This window comes from Podarcis raffonei, chromosome 6 (genome assembly GCF_027172205.1).
Source record: "Podarcis raffonei isolate rPodRaf1 chromosome 6, rPodRaf1.pri, whole genome shotgun sequence".
Lineage (NCBI taxonomy): Eukaryota > Metazoa > Chordata > Lepidosauria > Squamata > Lacertidae > Podarcis > Podarcis raffonei.
In genome coordinates this window covers 52,628,832-52,655,873 of record NC_070607.1, presented here as the reverse complement: position 1 = coordinate 52,655,873, position 27,042 = coordinate 52,628,832, and the positions used below count along the sequence as shown (strand labels likewise).

At 46.4% G+C, this 27,042-nt stretch overlaps 2 protein-coding genes across 11 annotated transcripts in view; one reads left to right on the top strand and one right to left on the bottom strand.

Annotated features, from left to right (window-relative positions):
- Positions 1-22,811, top strand: part of KIF21B (kinesin family member 21B) — a 71,592-nt gene extending 48,781 nt beyond the window's left edge. Inside the window, exons 14-36 of one of the 6 annotated variants that reach the window (XR_008331111.1) lie at positions 919-1,107; positions 1,462-1,661; positions 1,851-1,958; positions 2,448-2,516; positions 3,411-3,640; positions 3,983-4,130; positions 4,253-4,447; positions 5,433-5,534; positions 5,811-5,976; positions 6,137-6,197; positions 6,540-6,597; positions 7,535-7,740; positions 8,669-8,743; positions 8,897-9,010; positions 10,269-10,307; positions 13,397-13,533; positions 14,343-14,523; positions 15,316-15,480; positions 15,844-15,961; positions 16,546-16,716; positions 18,361-18,560; positions 19,261-19,475; positions 20,342-22,811. Coding sequence is in view for 2 of the 6 variants with exons in the window: in XM_053392891.1 (XP_053248866.1) it covers positions 916-1,107; positions 1,462-1,661; positions 1,851-1,958; positions 2,448-2,516; positions 3,411-3,640; positions 3,983-4,130; positions 4,253-4,447; positions 5,433-5,534; positions 5,811-5,976; positions 6,137-6,197; positions 6,540-6,597; positions 7,535-7,740; positions 8,669-8,743; positions 8,897-9,010; positions 10,269-10,307; positions 13,397-13,533; positions 14,343-14,523; positions 15,316-15,480; positions 15,844-15,961; positions 16,546-16,716; positions 18,361-18,560; positions 20,342-20,396 (2,990 nt within the window). In the remaining 4 variants the exon portion in view is untranslated. Of the gene's footprint in view, positions 1-915; positions 1,108-1,461; positions 1,662-1,850; positions 1,959-2,447; positions 2,517-3,410; positions 3,641-3,982; positions 4,131-4,252; positions 4,448-5,432; positions 5,535-5,810; positions 5,977-6,136; positions 6,198-6,539; positions 6,598-7,534; positions 7,741-8,668; positions 8,744-8,896; positions 9,011-10,268; positions 10,308-13,396; positions 13,534-14,342; positions 14,524-15,315; positions 15,481-15,843; positions 15,962-16,545; positions 16,717-18,360; positions 18,561-19,260; positions 19,476-20,341 lie in introns of all 6 variants that reach the window. The other 5 variants (XR_008331110.1, XR_008331113.1, XR_008331112.1 and 2 more) reach the window with 5 other exon arrangements.
- A 2,400-nt stretch (positions 22,812-25,211) lies between these two features.
- The window catches only part of INAVA (innate immunity activator), a 32,480-nt gene continuing 30,649 nt past the window's right edge, over positions 25,212-27,042 (bottom strand). For all 5 annotated transcript variants that reach the window (XM_053392887.1, XM_053392886.1, XM_053392888.1 and 2 more), the window contains one exon: positions 25,212-26,014. In XM_053392887.1, the coding sequence (XP_053248862.1) occupies positions 25,922-26,014 (93 nt within the window). In that variant the 3' untranslated portion in view covers positions 25,212-25,921. The remainder of the gene's footprint in view (positions 26,015-27,042) is intronic.

Genomic DNA, 27,042 nt, shown 5'->3' with positions numbered 1-27,042 from the left:
CTCCGCTGCTCCTTCCTCCTCTGGGTCCGCCTGCCCGCCGGGGTTCCGCCCTTTCTAGCCTCTTCTCCCGCTGATTCCCCTGAGCCTTCTCCCTCCCTCCGGCGGGCTTTAGGAGCTGGTTCCCCATCCGGGTCTCCTGCTGTTCCGCGCGCCTGCACATTTGAACTTGGCGCGCGCGCCCAGCCAGCAGCTTTCCTCCTGACCGTTTCACTGCTGCTGCCACTGCTTCCCCCTTCGGGGGGGCTAGCTGCAACTGACCTCCCTTCCGTTCCCCCACTCTCCGATGGAGGCGTGGTCAGCCCTGACTCCCTCTCTGGAGGAGACGCTGGCCCTGACACATGTGACTCCTCCCCCCCACTATGCTCTGGTGGGGAAACTGGTCCCGATCCTCCACTGCTGCTTTGGGGTTCCCCTCTGGCTCCTTGTTTCTGGTGCGTCCCCCCTGGGACCCCCCTTGCCCTGACCATCGGCGCCCCCTTCTGGGAATCTTCTGATTCGCTGGAGAAGCTCATGGAATCTCTCGGGCCACTGTCATACTCCCCTACGCTGCCCTCAGATTCTTCCCCTTCGCTCTCCCAATCCTCTCTCCCCAGTGCTCCTGCTCCTGATTCCCTGACAACAACGCACACAGTCTTCAGGATATATGGAGGAGATGGCCTTTAATTCATTTGGGTTTGAAATGTTGAATCCACAGCCCCCATGCTTTCCACCTGGAACTACTGTTGTAATCCTTTTAATAGCACAAAAAACATGCCTGTACATATGCTAGGCTTTTTCTCTTAGCATTCAATTCCATAAAAGGGATACAACTTATTCTAGTCTTTAGTGGAGGTTGTAATGAGTTTGGATACCACTATCTTCAAGATGGTGAAGGGTTTTTTGTTTTTTGTTTGTGTGTGTGTGTGTCTTATCTAGCAGCAAGTTTCCAAGCTGATCTGGCTGACCTGACCTGTGAGATCGAGATCAAACAGAAGCTAATAGATGAGCTGGAGAACAGCCAGCGGCGCCTGCAAACTCTGAAGCACCAGTATGAGGAGAAGCTGATTCTACTGCAGAACAAGATCCGTGACACACAGCAAGAGAGGGACAGGGTCCTGCAAAACTTGAGTAAGGGCATGCCGCTGGGGTGAAATTGGATTTTGACAGTTCGAACAGCATCTGTTTGCTGATAATGAAAGATTTTGCATTTGGATTCTCAACTGAGGCTGTGATACAAGGGTGGAAAGATTGCTTAAGCAACATTTCTACCCATACACTTAAAGTGTAATCAGTGACATTGGCACTGAGTACAATCTGTCTGTACTTAAAATCTGCATCAGAGATGTGGAAGCTGTGGCCCCCTGGATGCTGTTGGGACTCCAACTCCCATCAGCCCCAGGCACCATGGCCAATTGGTCATGGATGATGGGAGCTGTAGTCCATCACTCCTGATCTACATACTTCCTTTGTTCTTTCCCTCAGGTTCCATGGAATGCTACACAGAAGAGAAGGCAAACAAGATCAAAGCAGATTATGAGAAGCGTCTAAGGGAGATGAACAGGGACCTGCAAAAGTTGCAGGCAGCCCAGAAGGAGCATGCCCGCCTCCTCAAGAACCAGTCGCGATATGAGCGAGAGTTGAAGAAGCTGAATGCAGAAGTGGCAGAGATGAAGAAAGCCAAGGTACCTTGCCTGGGAATTTGCAATTCTTCATTTGTTCAAGCAACAGGGCACCTTCTGGGTGTTTTGGATTCCCACCCTCAGCCCACCCAGCTTGGGCACCCAACTAGGGAAAGTGGCCCTAGATAGTCACTGGGGCAAGCCAGCTTCTCAGTTATTATGCTTGGCATTGAGTCTATTTGTGCCCTACAGGTGGCACTGATGAAACAAATGCGTGAGGAGCAGCAGCGGCGCAGATTGGCAGAGACGAAAAGGAACCGGGAGATTGCCCAGCTGAAGAAGGAGCAGAGGAGGCAGGAGGTGGGCAAGAGCACCATTTGTGGCTGCTCAAGCTTTGAGAAGCCTCTTCCTAGTAGAGCTTACAAAAACCCATAGACTGCTGGTGGACAGGAGAGGGAAAGACGCTCAGTATAATCAGAGCAATCATGCAAAGCGAAGCTGTGCCTTCAGCCATCTTCACAAAAATAACTTGTGTGTCTACAAATACATAAGAAGAGGTCTCTTGGATGAGACCAGAGGACCATTTAGTGTGGTGTCCTGTGCTCACAGTGGCCAACCCAGTTGCCTGTGGGAAGTCTACTAGCAGGACATGAGAGCAGCAGCATTCTCCCCTCTTGTGCTCCAAAGCAACTTGAGACCTATTGTGGTTTAGGAGGAGTTGGCTTCCTTCCATACATTCCTTTTACACCAATACACATTTGTCTCCATTTAAGTCAAGACTGACATCACCCCATTGAGATCATCTGCCTGTGGGTTTTGTTAATAACTTTTATCATGCTGTGCCTGCAGTTTCAGATTCGAGCCCTAGAATCTCAGAAGCGGCAGCAGGAGATTGTACTTCGCAGGAAAACCCAAGAGGTGAGTGGTGACCTTCTTGCTCACAAGGAAGTCAAATGTTTAGTTTCCTCTAAAAATACACTCGCCTTGGCTTTTGCTATATTGAAAGCCTCTCACTGTCATCCAGAAAGGCTTGTGGATATTTTTGGTGGGTGTGCTTTTACCTGTCATAAGCACTCACTCAGACTGGAGACATGAATGAACCAGACAAGGAATATTTCTCCCACTCATCAGGAATTCTTTACATGGAACAGTGTACGATGGACAAACTATTTCTTTCTTTTCTTAAAAATAATTAAACCACCTTTCCAAAATACAAAGGCGAATGTAATATCTCACCTAGACAAAAACAACCTATCCCCCCACCAGAAAAAACCCTGGCAAAGCTACAATTTTCCTCATATTTCACAGAAAAGATAGGACACAGCAGGATGATCTGACAGAAAGAATTTGCATCCAAGATTCTTTTGAGCTATTGTGGGTTACACGATTTCTCTCTCTCCCTTTAGGATGCCCACTCTCTTTTTATCCAGAGCAACTTTGTTGTTCAGTGTCATCCAACTGGGCGTCATACCTGCTGTGTCACACATGGCTTAGTGTGTGATTGCCAACATGGTTCTTTATTTCGTTACACATTTGAGCTCATATGTAGGTAACTTGTGGCATTTTTCTCATTCTAACATGAATGTCCAACATTACTGGGAACATCCATAAAAACAGCTGATACTGTGAGCAGACACTTTGCACTTGTGGATCTCTGTTAGGCATGAGTAGAGACTAGGGTTGAGGCTGGAGACTGAGCAGCTAACACTTTGAAGAAATTTTCACATAGCAGCCCTGCTTAAGACTGTATCTGTCTGTTATCACCTCTATATTTTCCATTCTTCTGGACTGCTTTGTTGTGTTGCTGTCTAGGTCTCTGCTCTGCGCCGTCTGGCCAAACCTATGTCTGATCGGGTTGCTGGAAGAATGAATCAGAAGCAAACCATGCTGGACTCAGGTGTAGAGGTCTCCACCAGCACCACCTCCTCTGAGCCAGAATCTAGTTCTCGTTCTGTCTCCAGCATTGTGCGCCAATGGAATCGGAAAATCAACACCTTTCTGGGAGATCCTCCTCCTTCCACAAATGGGACTCGAACCGTCAGGTAAGACACTGGCCCAGTTAGCAGTTTTCTAAGTAAGTCAGACTGACCTAGGTGTCTAAAACCGTCTGATATAGATTCCCTTGAGGCCTGTCTTGACTTCTAATCCACTGGCTTCTATGTGCCCCCATTTCCATCCACCCAGTATGCTTGGGTAGGAATGACCCAGAATATTTAGCAAGGGGATGAGGATCCCTCCAGATATTGCTGGACTCCAGCTTTGCCATTTTGCTGTGACTGATGCAAGGTGGAGCCCAGCAACATCTGGGAGCCTTTCCATCTCTGGTTTTGGATAATTCCAAGATCATGCTGTTCTAGTTTTTCATACATGACTTCCATCTGCAGGAAGAAGTTCGCAAAGAAAGGGGCAAACCAAACCTTCAGTAAGACAGCCCGCATGAAGTGGCAGTCCCTGGAGCGCCGTGTCTTTGACATTGTCATGCAGAGGATGACCATCATCAATCTGGAGTCGGATATGGAGCGACTCATCAAGGTGATGAAAAGTGGCTGTTTCTCACTGGAGCAGAAGGCGAAGGGCCTGGGAAGAGAGCCAGAGAAGGGGCTGCACAGCACTGGCAAAGAGGAAACATTCTGCCTTCTGTTCCCCATTTTCAGAAACGTGAGGAGCTGTCACTGATGCAGGAGATGCTTCTGGGGAAGAGGGAGAAGCTTCAGACAGAGAACCCTGAAGAGCAGAAGGGGCTGCAGGAGCTGAATGAGGAGATTGAGGTGCTGGCAGCCAACATTGACTACATCAATGACGGCATTTCTGACTGCCAGGCCACCATCATGCAGCTTGAAGAGACCAAGGTGCGTCTGATCTATCCATGATGCAAGCAGTTTAGGAGGGTGGAATGCTGTTGGACCTGGACCTGGTGATGAGCTGAGGTCGGCTGGCTGAGCTCTTGTGTAGATAATCATTTACAGTGGGTGGATCAGGAAGCACTATGTCTTCTTACCTTAATGAGTTAAACTCTTGTTTCATTTACAGTGGGCTGTTTCAGTGTGTTACTGCTTCCTTAAAAGGGGTGGGCTGGGGAAATGTAAGACGCAGAGACTGGGAAGTTAACTTGTAGAGTATGGAAAGTCCTGATTCTCTGCTATTTCTTCTGAGGAACTGCTATTTCTTCCCCCCTCCCGCTTCTTATTTGGTATGTTCCTTTTCCAGATAAATGTATGCCCCCCGAACACACAATAAACGGTTGTGTATCAGTTCCTTTCAAAAGCATAAAATAGAAGTCCAAACAAATGGTTTTGTATCAGTGGTACTAACATTTTAACATTTTAAATTCTTAACAAAATAGTATCAATCCATTATTAAGAGTTCTGAGAATTTGGCAATTGTGTGAAAGTCTCAGCATCCTAAGTGAACTTGCTGGTCTGTAGACATCTCATACAAAGGCTTCTGATTGGCCTATAACAGCTTCCACAGCCTGGTGCCCTCCAGGTGTTTTGGACTCCTGATGCCCTTCAGCCATGGCCAGCATGCCCAATGGTCAGGGCTGATGATGGGAGTCATAGTTCAAAAATATCTGAAAGGCACCACATTTGGGGAAGGCCACTCTGTAGTGCCTACGATTTGTGTTCAGGGGCTGGAGCGAGTTGATAATATGAAACTGACTACCGTACTACTTTAATGCACAAATATGCTGGATGGGTCTCTTGCATAGCCACTAAGCCTGTGGAGCTAAATCTTTAGCAAAGGAACCAGTCCCACTGCTGGCATGGGTAGCAAACTGCAACTGCCCTTTCCCAGACTTTCTAATTCTGTTGTTTTTCTCCTGTGGGTCTCTAGGAAGAACTGGATTCCACAGACACCTCTGTGGTGATCAGCTCCTGCTCTTTGGCTGAGGCACGGCTTTTGCTGGACAATTTCCTCAAGGCATCCATAGACAAGGTAAGTTATTATTATTTTAAAGCAGCCTTTCTCTCTCATGTGGACCAGAGATCTGATAGCCGCATCTTGCTTTGCAACTATTCAGTAGCAAGTTGGTCTGTTCAATGACCCCAAGTAGACCGATCAGTCCTGATGGACAAGGTTAATGAACTTCTTCAAATAGTTTTGCTTTAGAATGGAGTGAGGGAGACAGGTGTGTTTCACTAGGGAGGGCATTCCACAAGTGGGAAAGCTGCCGCTGAGCTTGTGCCTAATCCTCCAATCTTTGCAAAACAGAGCCTGCAGGTAGCCCAGAAGGAAGCCCAGATCCGCCTGCTGGAAGGCCGCTTGAGACAAACAGATGTGACTGGCTCCTCTCAGAACCACCACATCCTGGATGCCTTGCGGGAAAAGGCAGAATCCCACCCTGAGCTTCAGGCGCTCATCCACAATGTGCAGCAAGGTGGGAGTTTGGAGCAGCTTTTGCTTCTTTGAGATAGAATCTTTTTTGCTTACCCTCATTCATGGCCTGGGTCAGAGGGAAGCAGGGGTATGTTTTGGTCCAGCACCAGAGCTAAGTACCCATGTGCTAGTGGATGCTTTTGTTTTATCCTTTTGCACAGAGAATGGCTATGCCAGCACAGATGAAGAAGTCTCTGAATTCAGCATGGCCTCAGAAGGGAGGTGAGTTGTGCACCCAAAGAGACCGCAGGGCACAGGTTGATTGTTTTCTGCCTGTTTTCCCTCTAGGCTGTGGTGGCCTTTAAAAGGTGGGCGGGGTGTAAATTCCATGTGTTGACCAATGTAGCCACCCTCCAAAGTCAGCTTTGAGTATGAAAGAAACCCCTGCATGGTTCTTTTCTGTAAAATTCCAGAATTAAGCTAGAAAACCTGTGGTGCAAGAATGAAGTGGGCTCCTGAATTAAGGACTGAAGCTCTGCTGGGATAGAGTCTCTTAGTTAGCTTGCACCTCTGTAGTTCTTACTGAAAATATGTGTGCACAAAACTCTCCCTGTGTCCCTGCAGCTTTTCCCAGTCTTTCTCCATGAAGGGTTCTGCCAGCCAGGATGACTTCAAGTGCAGGGTAAGTTTGAAAGTTTGAGTCTGGCAAATACTTCCAATTCTTGTTGTTGTTATTATACATTTTCATTATGGAAATTCCCAGGAAAGATGGTTAGCAGATCCATCCAGAACAAACAAAAGCTTCAAATAGCCAGGAAGGAGTTTAAGATTTTCACCAACTTAAACAATGGTCAGTGACAGGAAAATGTTGACAACGTTGTAGGATATCCTGGTCATTTTTGTACAGAAATGCTTTTTCTTGTTGAAGGTGCCCCATGTGGTCAGATTTATGTTTGGCTATATTTGTTTATATATGTTTGTTTTTAAAGCAGAACATGGCCCTTTGACCTTGCCACATTCTTATTCTGTAGCTTTCCGAATAGTGGGGAGCCCCCGGCGGATATATGCACCATTTTTTCATCTTCCCTACATTTCACTGAGGCCATGTTATGGTATTTGTACTGCATTTTGGCAGCTAGCCGTGGTGCTGTACATCCAGATGGTGATTCTTAAGCTTTGGCCCTCCTCCAGTGAATCGGCAATGAAATTAAAACAAAGCCCTGGACTGATGTGTGTTATGTCTCTGTCTGTCCTAGCCATGGCTCTGTTGAATAAGCCTTTTATCCAGAGAAAACAATTGGCCCCAGACTGGCCTACTTGAATTCTAGTGGGATGGAGGGGGTAGGGGGAACAGGAACTTCATAATTCTGAATTGCTGCTCAGTGGTAGGTGGTGCATTCTGTTGTTGTCCATGTTAAGTCCAGAACGAAGTGGGAAGGTCTTGGAAGGCTGCTTGGGATATTTGCAGGGGTTTCTGAGACAGAGGTGACCAAGAAATGCTAGCCTTCCCAGGCTGAATTTGAGCACCAGCTACAGTGGCAACTGGGGAATAGCTCCCGTGTTGCCCTGCCATCTGCTGCTCCTTAGTTTGCTTTGTGTTTTCTGGGGCTTTGTTTTAGGGGGAGCCCAAGCTGTCTGGCCAGATGAAAGCTGTGTCTGCAGAGTGTCTAGGGCCCACATTGGACATCTCCACCAAGAACATCACCAAGTCATTGGCATCCCTCATGGAGATCAAAGAGGATGGGATTGGCTTCTCCATCCGTGATCCTTACTACAAGGAGAAGGTCTCCCGCACCATCAGCCTGCCCATCCGAGGGAGTACATTGTAAGCCATGGTAGCGTACTTGGTGATCTGTGTATGGATCGTGTTGGGGAAACTGTGGTGTAGGTGACTGCTGGCTTTGGACGGTTGGATTTCTGCCATGATTTCTGCCCTACTTGTGGGTGAAGTGTTGGTGGGCAAAGGGAGAGCAACCAAGGAAAGAACAGAAAGTTCTTGTTCTGGGGTCAGAGTTAATTTCCCTCTTTGCTGGCACAGTCTTCCATGGGGAGTAGCTGTGACACGGGCAACATCGGATCCCTCGTTCTTGTGAAACTGTTCCCCAAGTCTTCTCCCCAGACCTATAAACTGGCAGCTTCAAGTACTCCTGGTTTACAAACTATAGTGAACAGCAAGAAAGACTTGAAAGGCAGGGACACCCCCTCTTTCCCCCAGATGCTGCTACTGCGGGTGGACAAACCTAGGTGGTGTGAACAGCATAGGGTTTACAGCCCACCATCAGCCAGGCAGGAACCAGGGCAGGCAGCTCCTGTGGACACCAAGAGTGCTGAAATTGAAATAGTCCTCCCAGTCCCCAGAATGAGGGCCACTTAAGACCTCATTGAAACTCACTTTGTACAGCCCTCCCAAGAAGTGTACCATCTTGTAACGCACATAGAGAAACGTGTCCCAGAATGTGCTTCCACATCAAAATCTCTGCGCGCACACACAGCTGGCACATGCAGTAAGAATGTTTTTATCCTAGCCTCCCTGTTGTGTCACTTGGCACCTGCAAGGAGATTCTGATGTGGAGGAGCTTTCAAAGAAGGAATTCCCTGCATGTGATGCAGGATTGATCTGTGTGTCCTGGAGAATATTAGAATCCGCTCTGAGAACCAGCTGGTCAAGGCTTTGCTCCTCCCTGTCTCCTTCAAAGCTGAGGGAGCCCAACTTTGGATAGGGTATTTACTAACCATGGCTGCCTCTCATCTAGCCCTAGACAGTCCCGTGGCGCAGACACATCACCCCTCACCAGGAGGAAGTCATATGACCGGGGCCAGCCTATCAGGTGAGTGTGTGTGAGTGAGTGCAATTGGCAGCAGTTCTTACGCTTTGCTCATAATGCAGAAAATGAATTGTTGTGTGATGCAGGATCTAACGGTGCTGCAAGATTATAGTTCTATAATTAGTGGAACCCACTGCTTCTCTCTTTCTTGCCTAGGAACCCAGACGTTGGATTCACTCCTCCTTCATCCCCTCCCAGCAGGCCACGCAACGACCGGAATGTTTTCTCCCGCCTCACCAGCAACCAGAGTCAGGGCTCAGCACTAGACAAGTAAGGCCGCCTGCGGAACTTGGGGAAACTTGTATCCCCATAGAAGGTGACAACAGAATGGATAAACTGGCAGTACCAGGGATATCTTCCCCTTATGTCCCACTCTACCCAGCACCAAGAATAGCATGTTTTGCTTTTACTTACAGGTTTGGGCCCTATTTGCACTGGAATTAGCACCATGCCTCTGCCACCTAGACACTTAGGTGCAATTACTGTGAAACCTGCCAAATCATTCAGGGAGCCTCTTATGCACTGTTGTGGAGGAATGTGAATCAAAGTCCTTGGTCTCTGCGGCCAAGTACCTGAGTCGGTGCTTTAAGCTCAAAAGCACCCTATTCACCCCATATGTTATGGGTAGCAGTTCTGAATCTCTTTCCAACCCTGTCTGCAGCCTATAGGGGCCATCTGCTCTGGTGCCCCTTTATTAACAGGTCACCTCTGTTTCAGTGCGGGGGAGGAATTGGTATGCTTTTTCCAGCACAGGTGTAAGTTAAGCCTTCCAGATATTGCTTCATATTGGAAAGATGTTGGAAAACAAGGTCATGTGAGTCCTGCCTTCTAAATACTAGCATGTCAGCTTTGGGTCCCTGCCCCCCTTTCTGGAGTGTGTTCCACAAGCCTCCTGAACGACAGCTGGTGGCAGCAATGACAGAGCTTCAGTTAACACAATGGGATTCCTTTAACATGGGCTGCCTTGATCTTCAAGGACACAGGGATGATGCTGAATTTTCAAAACACAGAACAGCAGCCCAATAAATAAAGGAACCTCTTGGGGCTAAGCTGGCATTAGAGTGACCTCTGTGACCGTTGGGTCCATATTCCCATTTGGAGGTGGCATGGGAGTCACTGCCAACGTTCTCAGAAGCTGGCCCACCCATAGCTATGTCTGAGCCATGGGCAGGCATTCCCAGATGTGTGCACATTCCCTTCTTTTGCAGAAGAACCACACATGCACAATAACTCAGTATCCTGAGAATCTCCACTTCCTTTTTGTTCTTAATCCAAGCTCCGAGCCTTATGGCTGCGATGACAGGCTTGCAAGTGTGTGGTGAAGCACCTAGTTAAAAACTCATGATGGTTTCTGCTACGCACCCCCCACCCCCCCGTTCCTGATCCCTTCTGTCTGTGGTCTGCTCTCCTATGTCTGCCCGCCCTGCTAGCTTGGATGCAATAACAACCCTTCCTTTTCTGACTATGCTGCTGCTTTTCCTTCTCCTGGTTTTAATTACCCGTAATCCTGCTAATTTTCTGTCCCTAGGTCTGATGACAGTGACTCCTCTGTCTCGGAGGTGCTGAGGTATAAAACTTACTATTTATTATATAACTCTTCTTGCTTTCCTCTTTTCTCATTCTTTCCCCCTCCCTGCATTTGAAACCTGCTTGTAACTGAACCCGGTGTGATGTTTCTTTCCTTGTGCTGCTTCTACTTGCTGGTAGATTTGCCTTCCCAGCTGATTAGAGTGCTCCATTGGGACCCCTTCCTATGTTAACTGAAACAGTTGGGTTCACCCCACTCAGCATGCTTCACTAGGACACATCATGCGGTTAATCCACCAACACGCACGTGTATCTGAAAATCTCAAGTCTCTTTCCCCCGGCACTTAATAGATGCCATCCAGTGGCATGTTTTTGTTTGGAATGGACCAAGCACACACCTGCAGGTAGTGCATGTCTGTAACTAGGAGTTAGGAGCTAACCATTTGCATGTGTCGTAATTGCGCCATGATTTCACGAATGTGGCTTTTGAGTAGTTTCTAGGCCTCGTGGTGGAGAGAATATCGGAAAACGTCCAGGCAGCTCCCCTTCAGGCTCAGAGTCTTGGAGTCATTTGAGTTGAGAATATTTCTGTGCCCTTCAGGCACAGCTCCCTGCCTCCCCCACACTTCCCATTTGCTTCCAGTTCTTCGCAGTCCTGTTCCCATGAAGCCTATGGGAGCACCCCATGCCTTTTCCATCTGCTACTACAGCCCAGAAGTCCAGCCCCTGTTTTCTTTTTATCCGGGGCAAGTTATTTTTGCCATAGTTGCTAAAATGGATGGATGGTAGTTTTAAAATTTGCATAATGGGGTCCAGCCTCATACTGTGAATACTTGGGAGGTCCTGAAAGCTGATTCTGGTCACTGGATTTCATGTTAAAGCGATACTCCAGCAAGCGGCAATGCCTTCCCCTTATTTCTGGGTATAAAATAAACTTTCAAGACATTAGCCAACCCCACTGAAGATGGAGGGGTGCACATGTGTAAGGGAAATGTAATCTGTTATGTTTATTTCTGTCCTAATAATCAAGAGTGTGTCCTTTTTGAAAATGGGAATAAACTACTGGACCAAGTTTAAGATTTTGGTATTGACTCATAAATCCGTGAACAACTTGGGACTAGAATACCCGAGGAATCACCTTTTCTCCCTATTGACCTACCACCAGCCTTTGCCAACCTAGTGTCCTCCTGGTCTTTAGGGCTACCACTCCCTTCAGCCCCTGCATAATCAGTACAATTGTCTAATGAGGCCTTCATGGTTGTGCTACAACCTTTTGAAGTACAGGTAGTGGCCATTAGAACGGGAGGGCCTTTTCTGCAGTGGCACCCTTTTTATAGAACCACGTTCCCTCCGAGTTTAGGTGAGTGCCCTATCGATGCTGATCAGGCATCTTTTAAAAACTCACTTGTACTCCCAAGCTGGACCTTGGTCTCAGTACATTATCACTTTAATTCTGCCCTACTTTTTCACTGCATTACATTTCTATATTTTATATGTATTTTAACAGTATTGTACACTACCACTTCTCAACTTTGATCTAGGAGAAAAGTTTTGTGTGACGTGTTCAAGCCTCTAACTCACTCTTATGTGATTTATTTTTGGGGGAAGGGGCTCCATTCCTTTTTTAAACTTTATGTGTCTTGGTGATCCCATGTATTCAAATAAGAAACTGCTGCCAACTTTCAGAGCTGTTACAAAGCTTGTTGCCGGGAAGGTTTGAAGTGTCTCCATGTTGACCACAAGGTGGTGCACCGATTTCATGCCCGACTCAGATGGAGACAGTTTAGAGAAGAGGAGTTTGAGTGGTCAAAGTTACAAAGTTTATAGGTCTAGAATAACATGACATGCTGCTAGGTGGGACCAAGTGGATTATTAAAATAATTGCAATCATTTGGACCCATGTGTTCATTTCAGAGCAAAAAATAAAGGAGATTTTTGTTACTTACAAAGGGTCAGTGCCTCTCTTGGCATGTGGTAACAAAACTATATTAGTTACATTGCACCTTGATCTTGCACAAAGAGAGTTGGAGGCTGAAATTTGAAATAATCTTTCAGAAACAAAGCAGCCAATGCAGTAACTTGGAGCTGTTGATGAGGAAGGGGCTGTCACTCTATGGATGCTTTGCATTCATCGGGTTCCATGTTCAATGATATCTCCAGGTGAGGCTGGCAAATATTCCTGCCTGAAACCCTGGAGAACCACTTTCAGTCAATGTTCTGAGCTGGATGGATTAATAGCACAAAGTAGCTTCCTGTGTTCCCATTCAAAGCTGTATGTAAATACACACGTTCTGGCGCTCAGGGTTGTGCATTGCAGTTTTCAATTCCATTAAGAACTTCTATGAATGCACAAAACATTAGTTGGCTTTAATATAGCAACAACTAATAGTTTATTTATACCCCGCCTACTACGGGCAGCTTCCAACATAATATAAAAACACAACTAAACATCAAGCATTAAAATCTTCCTGATACAGGGCGGCCTTCAGATGTCTTCTAAAAGACAAATCACTGTTTATTTCCTTGACATCTGATGGAAGGGCATTCCACAGGGCAGGCACAACTACCAAGAAGGCCCTCTGCCTGGTTCCCTAAAGCTTCACAGTGAGGGAACCAGCAGAAGACCCTCGGAGGAGGCCCTCAGTGTCCAGACTGGAGGTGGAGATGCTCCTTCAGGTATACAGGGCCGATGCTGTTTAAGGCTTTAATGGTCAGCACCATTTGAACTGTGCTCAGAAAGGGGCCTAAACATGTAGCCCTGCTCTTACCTATGTTGCCTCTTGGGGAAAAAACACTTGAAGAGCATTTGAGTGGATCAGCTTTCAGCATAATACTGACACCAGTATATAACCAATGATGGAGCATCTCACCCTTCCTGTAACTTGAAGATGTTTGTTCCCAGAACTTTGTGACATACTCTTCAGCTTGATTCTGCATGTGCTTGCCTGCCTGTCGCTCCCCCACTTTCCCCCCCTCTTTTAAGCTTAATGTGGGTCTGGTCCTTCTGGCACGCCAGTGTCTCCTGAGCCGTGTGATTCCCAGGTGCATGATCGGTTACTCTAAGGATACCTGATTGCTGCAGCTGCAGGAACCGTCTCTCAAAGCATTTCTTTTTTTCTCCCATGCAAGGGGCATTATCAACCCTGTGGGAGGGTCCAGGAGTGCCCGGACAGCTCCGCTGCAATGCATCTCTGTGGCAGAAGGACACACCAAGCCTGTCCTGTGCCTGGATGCTACAGATGAATTGTTGTTCTCTGGATCCAAAGGTGTGTGTTTGAGAGAGGGGGTAGGAGCTGCTTTTGGTGGTATGAATGAACACTGAGCCAGAAGTTCTGATTGGAGCTTTTCTAGCAATGTTCAGAAATGGTGAAAAATGTAGCATTTTCAGGGATGGTGGAAGAAAAAGTATACTATTGCCTTCCCCGCCCTTTCACCCTAGTTTTGCTGCTGAAGCAAGTTGCCCAGCAACCTTCCCCCTGCCCCAGTACCTCTGTTTGAAGGACTCTGTGTCATGATGGAGCTGCATCACCCCAGGGACATGGTTGACAGAACTAAGCTGCCCCCATGGCTGCAATTGGGACAGCCATTTTTCCCGCCTTTGCGAGCAGTGACGTTAAAGTGCTTCCCATGTAGAGTAGCCGCTGCATGGAGACAGTTTTGAGCAGGCTCAGTCTGTATGGTATATCATGTGACAAGTGCCCTCTAGATATATTGCACTCCCACTATTTTCCTTGGCAAGTCAAGCATGCGTGTGCCTGCTCACAGACATGGGCGTAACAAGTGCCATGTCTCTTTCCGATAAATGCAGTGGGTGGCAAAAAAGTTAAGGATGTCTATAAAGACAATGGCTGTCCCCAGAAAAAAAAAGAAATTTCTGCAACTGCTGAACCTTTCAAATTTGAATTAAAACCGGCTGCTTTCCATCTTATCTGCTGTATGTCCACATTTTAAAATATTAGTCACATCTTAGAATCACTGAAGAAATATGTTGCTTAGGAGAGAATGGCGGTTTCTGCTCTCAGATGGGAAACTAGGGCACTGCTGGCACAACTGAAGTTCTCTCTTCTTTCCAAAGATCGGAGCTGCAAAATGTGGAACTTGGTGACTGGCCAGGAAATTGCCTCCTTGAAAGGCCACCCAAACAATGTCGTTTCCATAAAGTACAGTAACCACTCTGGCCTGGTGTTCACAGTCTCTACCTCTTACATCAAAGTGTGGGACATCCGGGATTCTGCAAAGTGTATTCGTACTCTCACGTAAGTGCTTGGCAGCTTTCTGTTTTGCTGCTTTTGAGTTTTTCGAAGCTTCATTTGTGGCCTTGTAAGGTTTAACAAAGTGGGGTTTAAGAGCATAAGCCATTGCTATCCATGGTCACACAACATGGTGCCAAATCATCCATTGCACCATAAGGCAGGGGAAAGTGAACAGTGAGATCCCACAAGCTGCTTCTGATTGCTGATGTTTGGATAGCGTTGTATCTGCAGGTGCTCCTCACCTGCTTGCTGGTCTACTATGTCCTGTTTTGCAGTGGAACGCAATGCTCCACAGGGCACAGCTCCTTTGCCTTGACATCTGACACAGGGCCATCTCTCTACCCACCAAACTTGCTTCCTCCAACATCTACAGGCCAAATTATGCATGTCATTTGTCACATGCTTAGTCCTATTGTGCAATGTGCAAGGATGAACATAGCAAAGTCACATCAGGACAGTCCCAGTCAAGGAGCTCCTGCACTGACTATTCTTAAGAATAAAAAATGGCACACCAGGTCTAATCCTGTGACAAACCCTCAGCAGGCTCTCCTTTCAATCTGCTAGAACTGTACCTTTGAGGAATAATTCCTTCCAGGTGATCTGTGGGTTTGAAAACATATTGCTGTTCCTGGCCCTCATGGAGTTGAACCTTTATTTTGGAGCTGCTTTTGTCTGAGTAGCCTCCTCCGAAAGGCAAAGGCAAATCTGCAGTCTCTTTCTTGCCCTGCAGCTGAACTCCATTCCTGCTTCTGTGAGACTCCCCTTCATATCTCTTTCCCTCTTTCCCTCTATTAGTTCTTCAGGCCAGGTGATTGCCGGGGATGCCTGTGCTGGCACCTCCACCCGCACCATCACCAGTGTGCAAGGAGAGCACCAGATCAACCAGATTGCACTTAACCCCACAGGCACCATGCTCTATGCAGCCACTGGCAATTCTGTCCGCATCTGGGAGCTAAACAGGTGAGAGGGGGCGAACTGCCTACAATTCCAAACTGTTTGGAAATCTGCAAAAATGCCCAGAAGAGAATGGCAAGAGACTGTTGCCATGACCCAAACTCCTCAATTACTCACACTGAAGAACTTGAAACTCAACCCCTTTATGAATAATAATAATAATAATAATAATAATAATAATAATAATAATATCTTTATTGTCATTGCCCCCTCTCGGGGACAACGAAATTACTTGACTGCTCCATAAAAACACTAATTAAAAAAACACACATTAGTATTTGGGCATTACTTGGGGAGCATTTAGCCTTGCGGGGGGGGGGGTTCCTGCTGTTAATTTCTCAATACTACCCTTTCCGCTTTTTTGACTAGGTTGCAGCCCATTGGGAAGCTGACAGGCCATATTGGACCAGTGATGTGTCTCACAGTGAACAGGACCGCGAGCAACCATGACCTAGTCATCACGGGATCTAAAGATCACTATGTCAAGGTATTGGACATAATAATTACGTTTTGCTGAGTTCACTGTTGGCAGCATCCTTAGTCCCCGCCCCCCCTTTGGCAGCCCAACTGTCTGTGTCTCCTGTCTTTAGAGAACCCTACAAAATACTCAAGGCCAAACCCTTTCCTCCCCTAATACACACTGCAATTTCCAGACATTTTGTTCCACATAACCAAACATACTTAGGGAAGAATTCAGAGTAGCGCTATGTCAGTTGTTCCATCAGTGCAAGGATTTCAGCTTGCTAGAGGGAATGAGTCCTCCTCTCCTTCCACCATATGCCATTCTGGGGGCTGTTCTCCCCAATCAAGTCAATTGGGTGGGGTACATGGGCAGAGAAGGGGGAGAAAAGCCCTGTTTCACCAGTAGAAGTCATTGCACAGCCTTCCATTAGCAAGACTCATTGGTTGAATCCATTCCATTATTTTTAAGAGTTACTCTTGAGCAGGGAAAGCTATAGGACTATCTAGCACAATGCCTACTTTTCTGAAAGCGTGGGACACTGAGCCCAGGGTTAACTGCAGGTTGAACCTGGGCTGTGGATTCTTATTTTGCCACTTCTCATTTTGCAGATGTTTGAGATTGCAGAAGGCGTTGTTGGGAACATTGGCCCCACTCACAACTTTGAACCCCCACATTATGATGGCATTGAGTGCCTAGCTATTCAGGGAGATGTTCTCTTCAGCGGCTCCAGGGACAACGGAATCAAGAAATGGGACCTGGACCAGCAGGAGCTCATCCAGGTATGAAGGATGCTGGGTTTTCAAAGACAGAGGCAGTATACCATTTGTGTGGTGTGAATTATGCTGAGGGTGTCAATATACAGTTGGTGCATAAATTCCTCCTGTAGTGCAGGGGTAAGAAGGCCCCATGCTGACATCCCTGGAGGGGCCAGACCATGAGGCCAGTGGAAATTTGAGATGCTGAAATTCAGATAGTGCATGTACCCCATACACATTAAATTTATTTGCAGCAAGTATGGCCTCTGCATATGTGTACCAGCCATGATTGTATTGAGCTCAGTAAGCCTCTTTGAAAAAGCAGGGTGGTTATGCTAGAACAGGCATAGGCAAACTTTGGCCCTCCAGATGTTTGGGACTACAATTCTCATCATCCCTAGCTAACAGGACCAGTGGTCAGGGATGATGGGAATTGTAGTCCCAAACATCTGGAGGGCCAGAGTTTGCCTATACCTGTTCTAGAGAGAGGGTGAGCAAGGACCAAATCTCTTGGAGCACTGACTTGCTGGCAGTATCTAATAGAACCAGGTGCCCTCCAGATGTTTAGGGCTACCAGATTAGGGAAAGCAGTTGTAAAAGAATCCTACTATCTTCCTTTAACAAGTTAATATTTCCATTGTATATTTTCCCAGCAGTCAAACAACATTGGCCCTCAAAGTCTTGTATTATTTATTATTCTAGCTATTTAGTGGTCCTTGACTTGGTTATCTAGTATACTACTGGTAACAAGCACAATTAGTCCCAAGGCCAAGTGTGCCAAGTTTGGGGAGCTTGGGGCAACTCCCATAATCCCTAGTCATTGGGCATGCTGACTGGTGCCAGTGGGAGTTGGGGGTCTAAAAACATCAAGCAAGCCACAGATATTCCACTGCTGATCTATGCCCTTCGGTGCACTATTTTAGAGTTAAATGGATAAAACTGCTTATAGAGGACAAGTACCTCTGATGTTATCCTAATCTTCCAAGCCTCTGTGTGGGTCCTATAATGGGTGGCCATTGGCAAGAGCCGTGGGAAGGCCAAGCCAACAGCCATTATGAGTGCAATCCAGTAACTTCTGTCTTTGCCAAATGTGTCACATAAGAACCAAAGGAAGGAAGTTGTCCTGGCTTAGTTGAGGATTGGAATCCCTGTTGAAAGGGTCGGCCCTGCTCATGCAGAATTCTCCTCTTGTTGCTGCAGTGTTCACAGTTTTCAAGTGTGTGGCCTTGCTTTTGCATAGCCAGTTCCCCATTTCAAATTTAGCCTCAATTCCAGGTGGTGATATCGATCTGCAAACATTTGTTCAGGTTTCTGAGGTGTGTCAGCTGGGTGTCCTCATTTTAAGACTGTTTGCATTATTAGGAACAAGCCCAATGAAATAATTCCCCTGCATTTGCAAGATTGCTGTGTGGGCCAATTGGGTTTTAGCTGCCACTGTGCCATAACCTTCAGGACAAATTAATGGCATGGTGGCATTATTTTTATGGCACAACCAACACCTACAATGAATAGCAGTGTTATTCCAGTTCTTCTTTAGTATCTAGTCCACTCCCTTGGGCTTTGTTTTAACTCCCAAGTCATCTCATTCAGAAATCCGTGGGTGGAAGAGTTTTTGGGGTGTGGCAACAGGCCCTTGCTAACTCAGCTCATTGTGACTCCTGTTTCTAGCAAATCCCAAATGCACACAAAGACTGGGTTTGTGCGTTGGCCTTTGTGCCTAGCCGGCCCATGCTGCTGAGTGCCTGCCGTGGTGGGACAGTGAAGGTCTGGAATGTCGATAACTTCACCCCCGTTGGGGACATCAAGGGGCACGACAGCCCCATCAATGCCATCTGCACCAATTCTAAGCACATATTCACAGCTTCCAGGTGAGTGTTGAGGGCAAGGGCTTCTCTTTACCATGAACTCTTTGCCCGCTGCATCCCATCATGTGTAGTCAAGCTGCTCAAAAAAATGAGGTGCCACCAGAGATGAGCTGGTTACGGGCCCAAGCACCTGGTTGACGGAGGAGCCAAAGGAAGCCATTGCTTCTGTGGCTGCCCTGCTCACAGAGCCATAGTGCAGTGGTGTCCATCTCAACACCGATCTCCCAGAGTCGCTTACTGTGCATCCTTGAGACCAAGGAACGGCTTTTTCATGGTTCTTTAGTTCACCTCTTCCTCATCACATCTCCAGCGAGATTCTGCATGGTGCTTCCTTGTTTGTACCTAAGGTTGATTTCTGGCACTGCCCCTTACGAAAGGGTGCCTTGCTGTAGTAGCCAGTGATTAGCACCTAAGGACATAGCTCCTCAACTGAGGCACAACAAGCTGGTTTGTCCCAGCAGTCACGAACTGAACTGAGCCGCAGGGAGTCTTGGTAACCCATCACGGTCCCATGGAGATTCTGGCAGAGCAAGGGCCAAAGACTTGGCAAGAGGGCTTCCCCAGGGAGGGCAACCCAGGCCCACCACTCACTCTCTTCCCCTTTGGAGTCTCTAATCTCCTCTTTTCCGACCATGTTTCTTTTTTCCTTTTCTCTCTTCCTCTCTCTGTCTCTCTTCTCTCTCTCTGTTTCTATGTGCCACAGTGACTGCCGGGTAAAGTTATGGAATTACGTGCCTGGGCTCACCCCCTGCCTTCCACGACGCGTCCTTGCCATCAAGGGCCGTGCTACCAGTCTGCCTTGACCCTCCTCCTGTCTTCTCTACTCTCCTGCTCACTTTTTCTTGCTGTGTTCCCCCTTCCCCTCTTTCTCGTCCCTAACCCCTTTCTCTGCGAGCTGATCTCAGCTGCTTCTTAACGGTATGCAATGCTTACTTGCTTTTCTTTCCCTTTAGGGCAGTAAGTGGAGGTGTTTTCCAAGGGAGACATTGCTTCCCAGTTCACCTCCAAAGTGGGCATGCAAAAAAAAACCCCATCTCACTTTCCTCCTTGACATGCCTGCTTGGTTGCATTATTAAGGCTGCATGCTTCACTTGGAAGCCTGTCCCACTGAAATCAATGAAGCTAACCTCTAATAGACTATGTTTAGGGTTGGCGTGATTTATGTGGAAATTGTTCAGTTTGATTGTGTGTTTTTTAATGTTTTATTTATTGTTTATGACTAATTTTGTTATGTTGCAGTTACGCATTTCCCTTCATGTTGTAAGCCACCTTGAGCATGGTTTGAACTGTGGAAAGGTGGCATACAAATAAAATTGTGTGTGTGTGTGTGTGTTTTGTGTGTGTAAATGTCAATGGGGTTCATGTAGGGGGTGGGGGAGTACAACCCCCAAGGCAGGTCCCAATTTGAATTCTGGTTTTGCAGTAAGTGAAGGTGTTTGAATTCTTTCCCTCTTGCTTTAAACAGGGCATTTGTTCTGGAATAGCCCATGTGCCTACATGGTGTCCTTGGGCATTGCAAGAGAGTGAAAGGCAGGAGGGGAAGGATTTGGGTGGGAAATCAGCACAGTGCCCAGATTAAGGAGTGTGGTCCAGATTGGGAGCCCATGTGGCTGCTTTTCCTTCAAAATAAATATTCACCTATCTACTAAGCACACTTTTTACAAGCATGTTATTTATGTAATCTGTGGTTTGCACCTCCATTTCCCCTTTATCTGAGCTTGTTCAGTGTTTGGTTCTTGACTTTCTAAATGTCATATTCCCACCTTTTCCTCTTCATTCCCCAGTGACTGGACAGTGAAACTCTGGAGTGCAAGGAAGCTACTGAACAGCACAACCTAGATAGAACCTGGGGAACTACTTGGACATGGTGACTGTGGTGGAGGTCACGAGAAGACAAGATGTGGCGCTCTTGCTGAGCCTGGCTTGCAAGGGTAGGATGTGCTTAGCTTCCCACCAGAATCTCACACACTCAGGGCTTCAGGAAAAGATGGCACCCTGGCTTTTTGGTACCGTGTGCCCCAGTGAGTGAGTTGGTTGGATGGTGCGAGGGAGCCTTCTTTCCTTTCCAGTTTCCATGCTCCATGTCTCTTTGCTTGGTAGGATTTTGCAATGACACTGAACTGTGAAACTCCCACCATGGCATTGCCAGCCAAGGAGGAAGGTCAAGCTGAGGCATTTGAGAGCATTTCTCCCATCAGAATCCACATGCCACCCAAACAGGCACACACACCCCCAGGCTATGTGAGAAGCTCTGCAAAATAGGTGGTTTTAGGTGTTCATAGACCAAGGAGGTTTATCAAGGAAAGATGCAAGAAACCTCATTCCTCACTCCATCACGCCTGAGCAATCCATACCTACCGACTCCTATGGCCGCCTGTGCCCTGCTTATGGCATTCCTCCAGAGCTTAACAGTGAAACTGACCAGAGGAAATCTAAATATGCCAGCTGCTTCCTGGATATGTTTCCTGCATAGCTGATTGTTGTGTTTTAGAGGGTATTTCTTGTTCTAGTTAGATCTTTCATGAGTGTTAATGCGCTGGCTTCCTTTCTCTTATTTCCACCACTGATGGGCTGTGTGTATGTGTGTGTGTGATTTTATGAAGGGGGGAAGGGGGGGTGGCAAAGTTAGCCACCTTTTTTAAAATGTTAAGCACATGTGATATTTCTCAGTTTTCACTCCAAAAGTAGAATCGCCAAAGGTTTTCATTTTCAAATGCTTAGAGCCCCTACCAAGAGAACATAAAAAAGAAAAATCTCTACTGTGTAAGTGAGGCCTGTCAAATGGGTGATGGATAATATGGGATTTGGATTATCACTTTTTCTTCAACTGTGGAATCAAGATTTCTGTTAGTTTGGAAGAATGGTTGCTTTCTGTGTTCCAGCTTCAGACTTGAAATTGTAATGCTGGTCCCTTTTTTCATAGTGCTAGATATCCCAGGAGGGGAAAAAAAAGATGTGAGCTACTGGAATATGTTTTTGGATTCTCCCTGGGAAAGTCTTCACAGGCAGCCTGGGGGAAAACATGCATTATTTCAATCTGTGAAGCTGTTTACATTGTCCTGTTCCAATACGAGAAAATAATAATGGCAACAGAAACTGACTCTCTCCCCTCAGGTGGAGAAAGGACCCTTTTAAGTATTGGAACAGAAATGTGTGAGTTTTTTCTTTAGATTTTTAACAGGGTAAGAAACACTTGAACAAGCGTGTGGTGATGCGTTCCTGTATTCACATTTCCCCAGATGTGGGATGATGAGACTTGCCCTCTTAGTCTTGCCCCATCACCTGTTTACTTACACCTGCTTGCCATCCGTTCACGTCAATACTCATGTCTTTATAATAGACTCTGCAACGAATAAGCAGGAGAAGCTTCTCTCTCTGTGCTTCAATCAACTTGAATTTTCACTGGTGGAGTTTCAACCCACTTAAGTGTTCTCATGGACCCTGTGTGAGCATCACTTTGCAAGAGATGAAGCTTTCTGTTTGTGTGTAACACAGCAGGGCTGTCCCAGCCCTCACTGGAGTCACAGAGCACTCCTCAAAACCTTCGTTTCCTCACTTGGTTGTTAATATGTGGTATAAATGGACTTTTGACATGCATTGTGCTCTCCTGACCAAGGACCAAGGACCAAGTTCATGCCTCAACCAGCAGACTTGGGGTAAGCAGCACACTGGTGGACCATTCCACAGCTCTGCCCCCTGGTTTATAGGAGTCTTCTGCTCTAATAAACTGGGTTTGGGTGTGAACTTCATCCACTCCATGCAGTGAAGCTGCAGATTCTTCCATTGGGAGTAGGTTATTGTACTGTAATTCTGTATGGGTGTTCAAAAGGTTCTGTGTATTGTCTTGTGCATTATTTGGGGCTGGGGGAGCAGGAGGGAGAGGGTTGTGTGTATGTGCACGCGCATGAGTGAAATTTAAAAAGGGTGAGGGCTTGTTTTGAGTTAACCTACCTCATGGTCCAAGGTGTCTAGTTCTACTCTTTGGGGGTTTTTTATGTTAATAAAACTTGAATTAGTCCGGGGAACGCACATTACCACTGACCCCTAAGTCCCAAAAGTGAGATGAAGGCAAGGTGAAAGCAAGTGTGCTTTGCCTTCACTGTTGACTGATTTACATTCAAGCTCACAGCTTGTATTGTGTCCACCAGCAGCACCAATTTTAATAAGCTCTTCTTAAACGTTAAGACTGATATTTATTGAATCACTGTGTCCTTTGCAGTCTTCTCGTGACTTAGCATTCTCAACTGAGAATAACAGAGAGGTCCAAGTGATTCAAGCCTTGGAAGAGGGACCATCTTCCATCGGTAATGAAATCAGCACAATCCTCACGCCTTCACATGGCTACACGAGCTATCTTGTCTGATATTTTCAGAAGCTTGTAGTCCACCTGTGAATGTAGTTGCCTGTAAAAAAATATATTCTAGGAATACATTGTGAATTAGCTGCACACAGTTCACCTAAAACTTCCTCCATTCTTCCTTGGAGGAAGTCTGTTTAGTACAAGAAATATGAAATGTCTTGTAAAGTATTACTTGATATACCTGAAAGCACTGTGCCTGACAGCACTCTGCTTAACTGTTAAATTATTGACCATATTGCCATATAGTCCCATGTGCCTCAGTGCTATTGCTAGCTTTTTAGGTATGGGATTATATTTTCTCATATTGAAGAAGCTACCCCCTTCTCTTTATTTTTTAATAGTCCTGATCCAAGCAACGTGACAAAGTGCAAAACCCTGCAAATGAAATTGGGTGCAAACCAGGAGAGCCATTTTACCTCCTATGAACAGTTACATGAAGCACAAGGTGGGAAGGGTCAGAATAAGCAAGCTGAAAACATCGTCTGCTTTGAGTAGCCCTTGGGAGTAAATGTGCATGTTCATTAAGAGGACACTGTCATTAACGAGATTCAAAAGTGGGTTTGCACAACCTGCTTGATTCATCTAGCAGCCCTGGGAAAATCTCTGCCAGGTTCTCCTGGTGTTCTTAAGGCTTTGCTCCTGGTGGTAGGATAACATGCACCATCCCTGCATTCCAAGAAAGGAGCTGGGGTGAAAGACGCCCCCTAAAGTGCATCAACACCATAGGCCCGTTTGCTCCACCTCTTGGTTTATGTATACATATATAATCATGTTTCAATTGACAGGTGCCTTTTCTTGCCCTGAAAGGTGTTTTCTCCCCCTCAAGGCTGGCGTGTGTGTTCAGGGCTTCTTTGGGGGTTTTGTACCATCCGGCAAAATGGTCACACGTATGTATGTGTGTGTGCGTGTGTACATGATAAGGTGTGTAATTATTTTATACCGCTATGTAAATAGTGTAAGTTATTTAAATCTCCCGCTGTACATGGTTTTCCAATGAATGTGTTTGTTCCTCCTCTTAATAAATAAACATCAAAACAAGATCTGAGAATAATTCTTTTTAATAAAAATAAAACAGGCCATTAAGTGTAAGTTCAAAAGGCTCTTTCAGTGGTACGAAGATTGAGCTGATGAGGAAATGGATATTGATATAGGTATGAGCAAGTGACTCTGATCTAGGAAGTTAAAAACAAACAAACCCAGAAGCAACGAGCCTGACCAGAATTTAAGTGTCATCTGATAACTGTATCTTCATGACCTGGCTTTTTGGGGCAACAACAAAACATTGTTTTTGACTGTTTCTAAAGAAGTAATTAAGGGACGCGGGTGGCGCTGTGGGTAAAAGCCTCAGCGCCTAGGGCTTGCCGATCGAAAGGTCGGCGGTTCGAATCCCCGTGGCGGGGTGCGCTCCCGCTGCTCGGTCCCAGTGCCTGCCAACCTAGCAGTTCGAAAGCACCCCCGGGTGTAAGTAGATAAATAGGGACCGCTTACTAGCGGGAAGGTAAACAGCGTTTCCGTGTGCGGCTCTGGCTCGCCAGAGCAGCGATGTCACGCTGGCCACGTGACCCGGAAGTGTCTCCGGACAGCGCTGGCCCCCGGCCTCTAGAGTGAGATGGGCGCACAACCCTAGAGTCTGTCAAGACTGGCCCGTACGGGCAGGGGTACCTTTACCTTTACCTTAAAGAAGTAATTAAAGCAGAGGCAATTCCCAAATGATGACTTGCAAGGGTTAGAACACACAAGGACTCAGAAAAAGCATCCTATTCAATATAAAAATGTTCAGGTAGATTTAACACTGTTTTGAGCTGAGTCCAGATAACTTTCATAGTTGCACATCATACATATTCCCTCTCCCTCCACTGGCAAACCTTGTACAAATAAGTTAATATTAAGAACAATGTTGGTTGCAAATACCACACACACTTGATCATCATGATACCATAATTAGTGCTTTAACATCCCTAGGTTACCCCAGAAGCAAAGACCAGTATTAAAGAGAGACGGGTACTTAGAAAAGACCCCATAGTAAGTAGTAGAGGTTAAGCAAAATATCTTGTCTTTGTCCAGTCTAGGATTGCACGGCAAATTAAGTACAAACCTGGCATCCGGAGAATCTGCTTTTCTTTTTCAAAACTGGCATTTCCAGCCTTAAAAGCACGAAGGCTTATGCCCATTTTTTTTGCCATGACTTGTAAGTCGAAAAGGTTCTGGGCTGAGACCAAACAGAGTCACTCTCAGTTCCTTGTGACATGCTTGTATAATGAGAAACCCCTTCCACGAAGTGATGGGTTTCATACAAAGATAGGGCTCCTTTTAAGAATCGTTGTGATGTAGATACAGAACCAAGAACATGGCAAATGCTGTGAAAAGCAGTTGTGAAGGGAGAACAATAGGGAAAGGGCATGTACACCAAACTACACTTGGGGAAGCTTGCTTGCCTCCATTGCCTGTTTGCTACATCACACTACTTTATGCAAGAATAAAGAAGACAACAGAGGCTCCACATCTAGCACATGTGAGGGCAGGCAGATTCTGCTTCCATGGGGGAAAGAAAATTCATGTAGTCAGGCTTGGCTCTTTTCTGAAAAGCTATAAAAAGTTCTCAAGTTCTTGCTTTCATAACCTACAGCTGGCTCCCAAGATCTTTCCACCACAGACAGACGTGAATAAATAGGCAGACAAGCAAACACTAGTTAAGAGGGGTGAGGGATCTTGCTGTGCTCTGTATTCCGCACAGGACAGGAAACCCAGCTGTCTGTTGCAGTAGTCTATTGCATCAGTTCATCATAGGAACCAAGGAAGAGACTGAGCTATATAGTCTCACATAGGCTGCAGAATAGCCCCTAAAGTGTTCTCTTTAATAAAGCAGGATCAGATGGTCGAAGAACACACCAAAGTTTGACACAAAGCCTTGTCTTTCCAACCTGGAATGGGGAGACGGGTCGGTCTAGGCAGCCAGCCTGCTGACATTGCCGAATTGCAGGAAGTCACGGTGATTCAGCAGTCTCTACACCTGAGTAATGATTTCTCCATTTTCTGGCACGTAGACCTGCACAGGGGCTCCCTCAGGAGACCGTTTCAGGACATGGACACGGGGAACCTGGAAGGTTAAAAAAAGGAGCCTTTTAATGGAACTGTCGCACCAGCACATCTCCCCAGTAGCAGCAACCCCACTACCACCAAATACAATTTCCTTCATCAAACATGAAGGCATTTGTTACAGCTGATGGTCACTTCCTATCTTGATTGCCTCAGGAAAATGTGACCCATTATGTTTCTCCATGCCTATAAAATCAATTCCTCTCCCATCATTAAGCGCAGTGTAAAAATAAAGTTTCCAGGGCAATCTTTCCTATTCTTTCCATTCAGTGCCATTAAAGTAAGCGTCTTTAAAATGCTGTGATGTTTTCCAGGCACGATTACCATTCATGCTTTCACCTTTGGGAGTTGGACTAGAGCCCCCACCACACAGAGAGTCATGGAAAGGTGGTGCTCTGGCACTTTTCAACAGGGCTGCGGCACCTGTGGCCCTTCCAAAGAGGCTGGGACTCCCAGCAGCCCCAGCTGGCCTGGCCAATGATCAGAGATAATGGGCCTTGTAGTCCAGCAACAAATGGAAGACCACAAGCTCCCCATCCCTGCTGTAAAACAAATTAGGTGTCTAGAGCATCCTAAAGAATTCACGGAAAAAGCTGAGCCCCTGCAGGCAAATAAACAGAGCTTGCCATAGCTTTATGCATTAAGAAGGACTAAAAGAGGCTTTGGCTGAGGAAGAGGCTCTTAAAAGTAGCAATATTGGCATAAGATGGTCTAACTGACTACAAAGCAGCTTCTTATATTTATATTCCCATGCATGGGTGCAAAACCAAAACAGCTTCTAACTATTAATCAACGTGAAGCTTCCGCAGTTACTACCCATTATTCACAGGCATGTCCAGAGGAGCATCCACTTGCAATCTTGAAGTGTGAGCCCACTCTCAGAGGGGTGGCTATTTTAGTCTGTTGCAGCAAACTGGCATCTTAAAGACTTAATAAAGTAATGAGCTTTTGCGGACTGGAGTCTATTTCAACCGATGCTTATACAAGGAGATTGTCCTCATGGCTCCTCCTTTTAGGTAAGTAAAGCTC